We start from the raw sequence: 12,390 nt of genomic DNA, 5'->3' as shown, positions 1-12,390 counted from the left end.
TTACTCAGACGTTCCTTCTTCCCTGTGTATCATACCTGTCATGTTGATAACGTCACCCCTGACCGGGTCTATCATGGTGGGACACATGTGGCTTTGTCCTTAATGGGAACTCATTCACCAATCATCAGCCGGTCAAAGTGTGTTGGCTCGGCCTCCACAGGGGTGGGCCAATGGGGTCAGAGGTGAGTCAGAGGTCAGGGGGAGACTATGGAGGGCTTTAGTTCTTACGTCATCTCTCAAACAAAGAAGGCTCTTCCTCCTCTCCTCACCTATCCCCCCCCTCCCAAGAGGAATTCTGAAACTGAGTCTATCCATTCCCTAGTTTCACGTTACCATTCTCCCAAGAGGAATTCTGAAACTGAGTCTATCCATTCCCTAGTTTCACGTTACCATTCTCCCAAGAGGAATTCTGAAACTGAGTCTATCCATTCCCTAGTTTCACGTTACCATTCTCCCAAGAGGAATTCTGAAACTGAGTCTATCCATTCCCTAGTTTCACGTTACCATTCTCCCAAGAGGAATTCTGAAACTGAGTCTATCCATTCCCTAATGCAAATGTACTCGGTTTGATTCTCATTCTCTCTCTCTATATTATATATATATATATATATATATATATTAGTGCAGACAGAGAGAGGTATATATATATATATATATATATATATATATATATATATATATATATTATATATATATATACACACACCTCTCTCTGTCTCCCTCTCTGTCTCCTCCTCTCATCTCTCCCTGCCTCTCCTTTCTTTGTCTCTTCCCCTCATCTCTCCCTACTTCTCCTTTCTCTGTCTCTTCCTCTCATCTCTCCCTTCCTCTCTCCTATCCTCTCTCTATGCCGAGCCCTCTTCTCTGTTTGGTCTGATCTGCTGATGCGGTTATTTCCTGTTCCTCCTATTGGATTCTGGGTCAGGGATTCCCTGGGGACAGGATCACAGGGGTGTTAAGGGGGGGGGGGAGTAGGAGGACAGCAGCACTGGGGAGAGAGAGCAAAATAGAGGGAGGCATGGAGAGAGAGAGAGAGAGAGAGAGAGGGAAGAAAAGAGAGAGTGATGCTAGCTCACAGCTGTGAGAGAGTTTGATGCCAAGACTCTTGTTCATAGGCAGAGGAGAGGAGAGAAGGAATGGAAAGAGGGGGAGAGAAAGGGAGAGGGCGAAGGGTAGAGAAAGGGAGCGAGCGAGAACGAGAGAGGGAGAAGGGGAGAAAGAGCGAGCGAGAGTGAGAGAATGTGAGAGTGGGAGTGGGAGAAGGAGAGGGAGAAGGGGAGAAAAAGGGAGATGGGGAGAGAAAGGGATGGGGAGAGAGAGGGAGATAGAGAAGAGGAAAGGGAGACAGAGAAGGAGAAAGGGAGAGGAGAGATGGAGAAGGGGAGAGACGGAGAGAGAGCGAGAGGGGGATAGAGAGGAAGAGGGGACAGGAGAGAAGGAGGAAGAGGGAGAATGAGAGAGAGACTGTGAAGAAGAGGACAGCTAGCTCTGCTCTAGGTGAATCAGGAGACTGCCATTGCCAGTTGCGTGGCTGTAATCTAGGGTGCTAAAATCCCTGGACAAGCACACCAGCTACAACAGTATTTTGTAGTGTTTCCTCCACAAACCCGTCAATTTCAGTCCATCATACTCCTATGGTTTCTGAGTTATTTCAGTCTATGCCAGTCTCTTCTCTAACAGGTATCAAGTATGCTCCAGAAGTCTCACCTGGTCTCCATCAGGTCTCGTATGGAGGCCACAGTGGGCCCAGAGCCCAAGTGATTGTAGTACGGACCCTCATCCTTCTCTAAGATTTGCTCTGTAAAGAGAGAGAGAGAGAGTTACAGACAGAGTTCACAATGCAGTCCAAATTCAACCAACATTGTAACTTCCATTTGTATGATTTGGATTAGTGCAGGACAGTTCTGTGACATTGCAGGTATCAGAAGTAGTTGTGCCCAATTATTCAGATCTAACAAGCCATGGAAACAACGAGGAACCTTAGATTGGTGTGATTGAAGCAAGATGTAAAACCACACACACTTCCTGTATCCTGTGACTGACTATGTTATGACAGGGGAATAGTGGTGAGCTTCTGAATAAAGGGAGAGTCTGGGTGGGGACACTACAATAGAAACAAGGGTGTTTGAGAGAGTGAATGAGTCAGTGTGTGTGTGTGTGTGTGTGTGTGTGTGTGTGTGTGTGTGTGTGTGCCTGCATGCATGCGTGTGTGTAAGAAGGAAAGCTAGAGTATGAGAGAGTGTATCTGAGGTCACATTCCTGTGACAGTGCAGGGAGGAACCAAGGCAAGGCGTGGTCAGAGAGAAGCAGGAAATACTACACAGGACTACTGGCCTAAATAGTGTGTGAGAAAATAGTTGTGTGAGGGGGAGTAGTGGTTCCATGTTTGGAATCAGCAGAGTAGAGGGATTTGTAAAACTATGCTTGCTTCTCTGAGAGAGAGAGAGAGAGAGGAAGAGACAGAGAGAGAGAGAGGAAGAGACAGAGAGAGAGAGAGAGGAAGAGAGAGAGAGACAGAGAGGAAGAGACAGAGAGAGAGAGAGAGGAAGAGAGAGAGAGACAGAGAGAGAGAGAGAGAGAGACAGAGAGAGAGAGAGAGAGAGAGAGAGAGAGAGAAACAGAGAGAGAGAGAGAGAAACAGAGAGAGAGAAACAGAGAGAGAGAGAGAGGAAGAGAGAGACAGAGAGAGAGAAAGAGACAGAGAGAGAGAAAGAGACAGAGAGAGAGAAAGAGACAGAGAGAGAGAGAGAGAGAGAGAGAGAGAGAGAGAGAGAGAGAGAGAGAGAGAGAGAGAGAGAGAGAAACAGAGAGAGAGAGAGAGAAACAGAGAGAGAGAGAGAGGAAGAGAGAGACAGAGAGAGAGAAAGAGACAGAGAGAGAGAAAGAGACAGAGAGAGAGAAAGAGACAGAGAGAGAGAGAGAGAGAGAGAGAGAGAGAGAGAGAGAGAGAGAGAGGGGCGAATGAGTCCATGTGTGGGTGTGTGAGGGAGTCGGGTTACACATGGGGTGTTTCTGTGTGGTGTTGACAGGGCAGTGTGTAAATAGGCTTCACTATGGAGACCCGTTGTCTGGTGGCCTTTTCTCTTGGTAACAGCCTTACAGCACACGGCATAGCAAGTGTTCCCTGCAGCTGCTCTCTCTCTCTCTTCTCTCCCTCCCTGTGATCCCTGGTCAAAAGTAGTGCACTAAATAGGGCACGCAAATAATAGTGCACATTTGGGAAGCGGACCGAGAGGCCGTGTGCCACTTTGTCAGACATGTAGCCTAGACAGTGGCCTGCTCTGTGCTGTCTGCCAGCCAGACCCTCACAATGGACTCCTTCTCGTGTTGTATTACTCTCACCGTCTCCCTCTGAACCTTGCACTGTAGCTGACTGGAGAGTAGAGGCCCGGGACACACAAGCCTGCATCACACTCACCTCGGCAACACACAATCCGGCAACACAAACACACTCCGGCTGGCATCACACACATTCTCAGACACACTCATGTGATGTTCAGAGAGAGGAGCTGGAGCAGAAGTGACTGGGCCACTTGATGTATACCGCTTGATAAACTGGGTGGTTGGTGCCCTGAATGCTGATTGGCCTACAGCCATGGTATATCAGACCGTATACCATGGGTATGACAAAACATTTTTTTCTGCTCTAATTACGTTGGTAACCAGTTAACAATAGCAATAAGGCCTCGGTGTTTGTGATATATGGCCAATATATACGGCTAAGGGCTGTGTCCAGGCACTCCACGTCGCGTCGTGCAGAAGAACAGCCCTTAGACATGGTATATTGGCCATATACCACACCTCCTCGGGCCTTAGCGCTTAAATATACCTGCTGCTGCCTGCTGTATAGCATCAGCCACTGCTGTACAGTATATTTCATGTTTTCTAGTAATCCTAAATGTATGGAGTAAGAGGAGCATGTCTTCTATAGGAGTTTGTTTGTTTCTATACTAGATACTATATCGTTTTCTGGTTTTATTATTGTGTGCAGCCCAGTCACTGGGAGTGTAAAGCATGTGTAACTCTGGGGCCCAGCAGTGGTCGAAATGTAGCTACATTAAAACTGCGTAGTTCAACACAGACACACTACTCACCGACACAGTCGCAGGTGGGGAACTCAGCCTGGAGGTCCTTGGCGGGCATGTCTAGCAGGCTTTTAGTGGGCGTGTCCAGGTAGCGTAGCGGCGACTCCAGGAAGCCTTTTAGGGAGGGGTTGAGGGGGAAGCCGTCCTTAGTGGGGGTGTCGTCCTCGCCCCCCTCAGAGAATGATCCCGTGGTGGAGAGGACAGCCACGTTCCCATTCGTCTCGATCTTCATGTGTTTGGGCAGCGGGGACGTGGAGGGGGAGAGAGGCACGGTGAAGGGGTCTTCAAGGACGCGGTGCTGCTGTTGCTCCAGATGGACCTCTTGGCGCAGCGAGAGAGGCAACTGGGCCCCCTCGGGCTGCTCCTCCATGGGGCTCTCAATGGAGGGCTGTGTGGCAGAGGTGTAGGATGCTTCACTCACACCCCTTGTCACATTCTCCTTGTCCACCTCCATGTCCTGGTCTGCTGGTGGGGCTGTGGTAGAAGCTAAGGGAGTAGGGCTGCAGGACTGGGTGGCGGTGCTGGACGGTGACATGGTCCTGGCTTGTCCTGAGGTAATGTTGGGCTGGGCTGAGGCTGAGGGGGACTGGTCCTGAGGCTGGATCTGAGGAGGGCAGGGCACTGGGGCCGAGGATGAACTGTCCCCGAACTCTGCCTCGAACTGGAGGATCAGCTCCTCAAACTTGGGGTCCAGGGAGCTGAGGCCTGGTATGGACTGAGAGGTGGTGGAGGTCTGTGTGGCGCCGGCCTCCCCTGAGCTAGCCGGGGCGTCCGGGGCTGCAGGGAGAGGCAGAGGGGTTGAGACGGCTGGACTGTTTACAGAGAAGGCAGGAGCAGTGACAGAGCGTGCAATAGAAGAGTTTAAAATGGATACCTGAGATTGGGCCGGGGTTGGGAGGCCTGCAGCAGCCTGAGTGGGGTTACTGAGGAGGGGGAAGGTAGGGAAAGGGAGAGAACCTGAATGGGCGCTGGCCAGAGGCAGGGCTCCGATCATGGTGAGTGGAGATGGTTTTTGTATGGAGATCTGGCTGTGAGGCAGGAAGGTTGGCAGGGAGGCCTTCTGCTTGGTTTTCTTGATGACTATCGTCTTGGGTTTTGGACCTGGATAGTGCAGCATCCCTGGCTGCTTGAGGAGCGGCGATGTCCCCACCGTGCTCTTCCTCCTCTTGGGCTCCTTGGGCTCCTGCTTGATGGCCACAGGGATGAGGTGGCCCTCGGGGCCCATCTGTTGGGGCCACCACTTGCGGAGGTTCTGGCAGGCCTGGGTAGGCCGTGGAGGGCAGAGGCCTGGGGGGCCGGGGGGGTTAGAGAAGAGGTTCCTCTTGTGGTGAAGGTGCTGCTGCAGGGCTGTCTGGGTGGAGTAGTGGATGGCTGTGCTGCCCGCGGAGAGAGGTGGACCAGGGTACCCAGGCTGCTGCTGGCCGTTCATCAGGCCGTAGCGACCGCCCATGTAGGCACAGGCAGAGCTCTGGTACTCCCCAGAGTTTACCTCCTGCTTGACCTGAGGCATCCCTGGTTCCTGCTTGATGTGGTGGTGTGGGACGGGCAGCTTGAAGGGGTCATTTATGTACTTTCCGCTGGAGTCCCCCAGTAGCTGTTTGAGCTCGGACATGGGGTCGCCAACGCTGTGACCTCCGGATGGAGGGGCGAAGTGAGACTGCTGGGAGTCTGAGTACATCATCATCCACCGGTTCCTCTGCTCTTGGATTCCCCCAGGGGCCTGCTGCTGCTGCCACTGCTGAGGGTGGGGGCTGCCTGCCTGGGTCTGCCCGGGGAAAAGCAAAGTGGAGGACGGGAGAGGGGAGGCGTGGGCCGGATGACCCTGGGACTGGGGTCTGTGCTGCTGCTCCCACGACCCGGAGCTCTGCTGGGGGTACAGTCCAGGGGGGACAGATTGTGACCGCGAGGAGGACAAAGAGGAAATGGGGCCGGGGGAGGAGGGGAGCAAGCGGTTGCCGTGCTGGGGGTGTAGAGGGGGTTGTTGGTGGCTGGTGGAGGAGGCCTGGGCAGGAGGGACCACAGTCTGGGGGGTGGTGGCAGACAGCTGGGTCAGGGCCTCGATAGCTATGGCCGTCTGCAGACTGACGTTCTTCTCCTTGGCGATGGAGAGGACCTGAGGGGAGCAGGGGACAGAGCCTGGGCGTTGGCCCTGTTGGTGTGGGTGAAGGGGTGGACAGGAGGGCGGGTTACCTCCATTGACATGGGGGTGAGGATGGTGGTGGGGGTGAGGGGGCTGTTGTGAGTGTGGTGGCTGTTGATGAGGCGGCGTGTCGGCGGCCATCTTGGAACAGGGTGTGTTGTTGTCCTGCTCCTCCCCTGCCCCCGCCTGTTTGAGCCTCTTTTCCAGCCACTCCAAGTAGTCTGGGCAGTCGGGCCCATCACAGTCACAGTTTGGGGGCTTGTGGCCATGCCTCGCCTGGCTCAGGGCAGTCTTCAGGGTGGTCTGCAGGGTGTTCAAGTCCTCTGGTGGGCTAGCCTGGTCCCCTCCCTCTGGGGCTTGGAGCCTGGCTTGAGCCGCGACCCCCTTAGCAGTGCCCATCTCCTGGTTGAACTTCTCATACAGCTGGGCGGTGTAGGACTGGGCCTCGGGGATGGGGGCCAGGGAGCCCACATTAACGCTGGCTGAGAAGGCTACCAGATTGCGTGCGTCCTCCATGTCTGCCTCATGGACGGGCTTCCCAGGAGTCCTACCACTACTGCTCCAGCCACTGCAGGGCAGCTGCTTCTGGGGTTGAGGGGCTTTGCCCTGCCCAGGTACCCAACCCTGTCCTGAGGGAACACTACCTGACCGATGGGGCTCCCTCTGGGTGTCCAGGCCGGCTCCACCCTCTTCATTGGTGTCACTGGGTTGCCGGCTCACCCCATTGGTCGGTTCCAGGCTCAACGAACCGCCTTCTTCGAGGCGGTCATGTGACCCAGTTTCCATCTGGCCTCCTCTTCTGGGGCCATCCACTGAACCAGTGTCCGAAACAGTCTGCGAGAGAGAGAGGGAGGGCACAGATGAAAGAGGTTAGAGACCAGAAAAAAATGAATAGGAACTGTGCACCAAGTTGGAATAAGCAATAGCAATCAATATACAAAAATATATTGTTTTAACATGTTAACAACAAGTTTTTATTCATTTGATGATCTTAGCTTAAAATCATACTCAAACAAAGTATTCACAGAGAAGGGCAAATCAAGATATCATAATGATTATGACAGGGCACTGGCTAGAATCCATTCCTCATTTCAGATGTCTCGGTTTGGGTTCCACACACACACACACACACACACACACACACACACACACACACACACACACACACACACACGCACACACACACGCACGCACACGCACGCACACACGCACACGCACACACACACGCACACACACACGCCAGTTGGGGAAATGAATTAACTGTTGCTTCAACAGTGTTTCCACAATGATCAGTCACAGACCAATGTGACAACATTGCGCAGTAACGCTCACGCTACTTACTACACACAGCAGTCAGCCCATGTAAAGATTTACCACCCCCCCCCCCAAAGGCACAAAGGACCACACAAATGATCATTTAAAAAGTAATCAAATATACACAATTCATGGCAATTACCGCCACATATCTGTTTTACTCAAGGAAGAACAAGGAGAGTGCTGTGAACTACGGTCAGCATTACTGCATCTCTAACATAAACTTTCAACTCCACTTCCCTATTTACATGTCAACATATTACCAGTGTATATATTAGCTCTATACGTTGTCAATGACTGTCTATTAGCCAAGCGGGGTTCCTGGTTCCTGATCCTGTGGTCCTGAACCTCTTCCTCCCTTAGGCCTTTATGACTGGGGAGTATCTATCTGTCTCTACGGGACTGCTGCATTCAACACCTGTCCTATCACCATGAGGTAAGACTAGACACGCTCAATGAATGCATGATGGGTCAACAAACGCAATAAGAATGTGTCAAGGATCCAGAGAGCAAAGATGTAGCAAAGAGTGGTGTGGTGATTAAGCAATAACGCCCGAAGTGGTGTGGTATATGGACAATATACCACGGCTAAGGGCTGTTCTTAAGCACGACGCAACGCGGAGTGCCTGGACACAGCCCTTAGCCATGGTCTATTGGCCATATACCTGGTTGTATAAACTGGTTACCAATGTAATTAGAACAGTACAAATACATGTTTTTACTGTTGTATTTATATTTCCTTACTTATCTATTGTTCACCTAATACCTTTTTTTTTAAACTTAAAAATTGCACTATTGGTTAAGGGCCTGTAAGTAAGCATTTCACAGTAAGGTCTACTACACCTGTTGTATTCGGCGCACGTGACAAATAAACTTTGATTTGATTCGATACCTGTGGTATACGGTCTGATATACCACGGGTGTCAGACAATCAGCATTCGAAGCTCCGACCGCCCTGTTTATAATACCAAATCATGTGCATTGATGGTCCACGGTGACATTCCTGATGCCATTTCACAAGTGTGCTTCATTTGATGATAGTAGAGCCTTGTATCTCACTTCCATTAGAGTCCATTAGAGATAGAGCACGATGATCTCATCTGATTGTTGAAGCTGCTCATCCCAATACATTAGCTGTGATGACATCACTGTTTACTGGAGCTGCAGAATGAAGGCTGCAAGGTGATAAGACTATAGGGGAGGATCTGGTCTCCTGGCTCCTGGTTTTGGAGGGGGAAACTAAAAGTGCTGTTGTCAAAACACACTATGTTGCTTCAAACAGCCTTCTCAACACGACACTGACTTCAAAACAGGTTGGAAATGCAACCGATCTGTGCTTGAATCGTGTATCTGCAGTGACACCCCTTAAATGGACATCATGCAAGTATTGGAAGGACTGGGTCTGCTGTTTTGCTTTGTCAAAACGGAGCACTTACTAAGATGAATTGTTTCCTATGAGTAAAACTGTGTCCATATTTTCAGTGTGTCTTCAAACTGTTTACAAACTGACAAGCATCTGACATACAAACAGGGAAGGTGATCTGTTCTACACAGGCTTCCGTTACTTCCTATTTGGAGCAATATGACACTGTCAGTGGTGTGTGTAAAACAGGGAGAACCCAGGTCTGAAGACGATTCATTATGGTCTACTGTGTTTGAGGAGGCATAGCAAACAAAGATAATCCAAGTACAAACACAGAGTACAGGTAATGAATATGCACCACAGTTCAAAAGTTTGGGGTCACTTGCCAATTTCCTTGTTTTTGAGAGAACCCCCCCCCCAAAAAAAATGTGTCCATTAAAATAACATCAAATTGATCAGAAATACAGTGTATACTTTGTTAGTGTTGTAAATGACTATTGTAGCTGGAAACGGCTGATTTTTAATGGAATATCTACATAGGCGTACAGAGGCCCATTATCAGCAACCATCACTCCTGTGTTCCAAAGGCATGGTGTACTAGTTAATCCAAGTTTATTATTTTAAAAGGCTAATTGATCAACAGAAAACCCTTTTGCAATTATGTTAGAACAGCTGAAAATTGTTGTTCTGATTAAAGAATAATTAAAACTGTCCTTCTTTAGACTAGAAGCAATACAACTGGACTTATTTAGACTAGTTGAGCATCTGGAGCATCATTTGTGGGTTTGATTACAGGCTCAAAATGACCAGAAACAAAGTACATTCTTCGGAAACTCGTCAGTATATTCTTGCTCTGAGAAATGAAGGCTATTCCATGCGAGAAATTGCTTAGAAACTGAAGATCTCGTACAATCTCGTACAGCGATGTGTACTACTCCCTTCACAGAACAGCACAAGCTGTCCCTAACCAGAATAGAAAGAGGAGTAGGAGGCCCGGGTGCACAACTGAGCAAGAATACAAGTACATTAGAGTGTCTAGTTTGAGAAACAGAAGCCTCACAAGTCCTCAACTTGCAGCTTCATTAAATAGTACCCGCAAAACACCAGTCTCAACGTCAACAGTGAAGAGGCGACTCCGGGATACTGGCCTTCTAGGCAGAGTTCCTCTGTCCAGTGTCTGTGTTCTTTTGCCCATTTTAATATTTTCTTTTTATTGGCCTGTCTGAGATATGGCTTTTTCTTTGTAACTCTACCTAGAAGTCCAGCATCCCAGAGTCGCCTCTTCACTTTTGGCATCTGTTTCTCAAACTAGACACTCTAATGTACTTGTCCTCTTGCTCAGTTGTGCACCGGGGCCTCCCACTCCTCTTTCTATTCTGGTTAGGGCCAGTTTGCACTGTTCTGTGAAGGGAGTAGTACACAGTGTTGTACGAGATCTTCAGTTTCTTGGCAATTTCCCGCATGGAATAGCCTTCATTTCTCAGAACAAGAATAGACTAATGAGTTTCAGAAGAAAGTTCTTTGTTTCTGGCCATTTTGAGCCTGTAATCGAACCCACAAATGCTGATGCTCCAGATACTCAACTAGTCTAAAGAAGGCCAGTTTGAATTATTCTTTAATCAGAACAACAGTTTTCAGCTATGCTAACATAATTGCAAAAGGGTTTTCTAATGATCAATTAGCCTTTTAAAATGATAAACTTGGATTAGCTAACACAACATGCCATTGGAACACAGGAGTGATGGTTGCCGATAATGGGCCTCTGTACGCCTATGTAGATATTCCATAAAAAATCTGCCGTTTCCAGCTACAATAGACATTTACAACACTAACAATGTCTACACTGTATTTCTGATCTATTTGAGGTTATTTTAATGGACAAAACAAAGTGATTTTCTTTCAAAAACAGTGACCTCAAACTTTTGAAATGTAGTGTATGTTCAACCACTTCCTACACTGAGACACAAATCCATGACACACTGAGTATCCAAATAACCAAATAACACATTTCATATTTTGACTTTGCCTTGGGAACATCTTCAAGTCCTATTCTACAACAGCCTAAACTAAATAAGGAAGTCTTCAACATGGCACTGTGGACATGTCAGAACAGGGAGTGCAGTGGCATTGAGGCTATAGCAGGTGAAAGGCAAGCCCTGCTCTTTGCCCCAGACAGACACACGTTGATAACGCTTGATGTCCTGTGAGCTCAGGCAGACTGAGCTCTATGAGGATTACACACAGTCATAATCATATCTGTACACTATGTTGTACACACGTACATACTGTATACTACACCGCCATGCACACACACACCGTTTACTGCACACACTGATCCACATAAAGGTAGACTACACCATGTCAAAAGACTGCCTATACCAAGAATAGGAACTAGGCTGGTTTGTTGTTTTGAGTTATGATCCAACAGGTCTGTGTGTAATGCAGACTACATCTATATTCACAGTGAGAACACGGCTCTCGTTTGTAGCTCCTACAGTTGGTTGACAGCTGAAGTGGACCAGACACCCTGCTTCCCGTAATTTAAATATATTGAAATTAGCCTTTTGAAGTGTCTAATTATTGGATGGGCCGCTTGCTCGGGCCCTTTGAATTCACCTTCTGTGCCGGGTGTCTGGTGGGGGTCCCTGGGGGGGGTGGAGGGGTGTGAACAGCCGGCCGGCGATACGTGAGAGGTCCCACGTTGCCCCATCACAGACTGATCATCAGACTGAGCTTGGTGGATGGGGGGGGGGGGGCGTGGTCACAGAACTGTACAACCCAACAACCCCCTCACATTGTTGCTGTTCATCTCCGTTTCTCACAGTCGATGAACTGAGACACTTCCTCTCACAAGTACAGCACCAATTGAATCGCCGGTTCCACACGCCCGGCTTAAACCCAAACACTTTAACAACACGATCATAACGACAGTTCTCATACCCAGTCAACTGGGACTTCAGATGTATTTAGCCAAATGAGACTGTCACAAATACCTTCTCTCTCTTCATGCACACTGCGTTATACACACCGCGGCACGCTTACACCTGCGGGCACCTACCACGGTGCTTCTGACAGAGCAGACCACGTGCTCGGACAACTACTGGCGCCGTGTGAGAGCCTACTCTTTCCTGCCAGGACACACACACACACACACACACACACGGCACAAGGCTTCCAATCCAAAACATCAACACGCCCAACCAGAAGAGACTGCCTAACCTGTTAGACACCCTAAACTCGGAGACTAGTCCCTTTAAACGACACACAGGCAGTACGTTGCCGGCTAAACAGTCAAGCTGGTCTATCCTACAACTGGACCACTACGCGTTTGTCCCCACCTCACGTCCCCACCTCCACCAGACCAGAACAGATGCCTCCAAGGTTGACAGCACAAAGTCAAAAAGGAAAGAGGGTGGGGAGACAAAGGGGGTGGGGGGCATAAAGCCTGGGAGTAGACATAAATCCAAACAGTTAGACACACGACACCC

The 12,390-nt window shown here is 49.4% G+C and overlaps 1 protein-coding gene across 4 annotated transcripts in view; it reads right to left on the bottom strand.

The window, feature by feature from the left end:
- The window catches only part of tet3 (tet methylcytosine dioxygenase 3), a 62,226-nt gene that overhangs the window by 15,863 nt on the left and 33,973 nt on the right, over positions 1 to 12,390 (bottom strand). For all 4 annotated transcript variants that reach the window (XM_031805268.1, XM_031805262.1, XM_020474070.2 and 1 more), the window contains 2 exons: positions 4,095 to 7,059; positions 1,708 to 1,798 (listed from right to left, as the gene is read on the bottom strand). In XM_031805268.1, coding sequence (XP_031661128.1) covers positions 1,708 to 1,798; positions 4,095 to 7,059 — 3,056 coding nt within the window. The remainder of the gene's footprint in view (positions 1 to 1,707; positions 1,799 to 4,094; positions 7,060 to 12,390) is intronic.

This window comes from Oncorhynchus kisutch, linkage group LG3 (assembly GCF_002021735.2).
Source record: "Oncorhynchus kisutch isolate 150728-3 linkage group LG3, Okis_V2, whole genome shotgun sequence".
NCBI lineage: Eukaryota > Metazoa > Chordata > Actinopteri > Salmoniformes > Salmonidae > Oncorhynchus > Oncorhynchus kisutch.
Note: the sequence above shows the minus strand (reverse complement) of the source record. Positions and strands in the feature narration are given on the sequence as shown.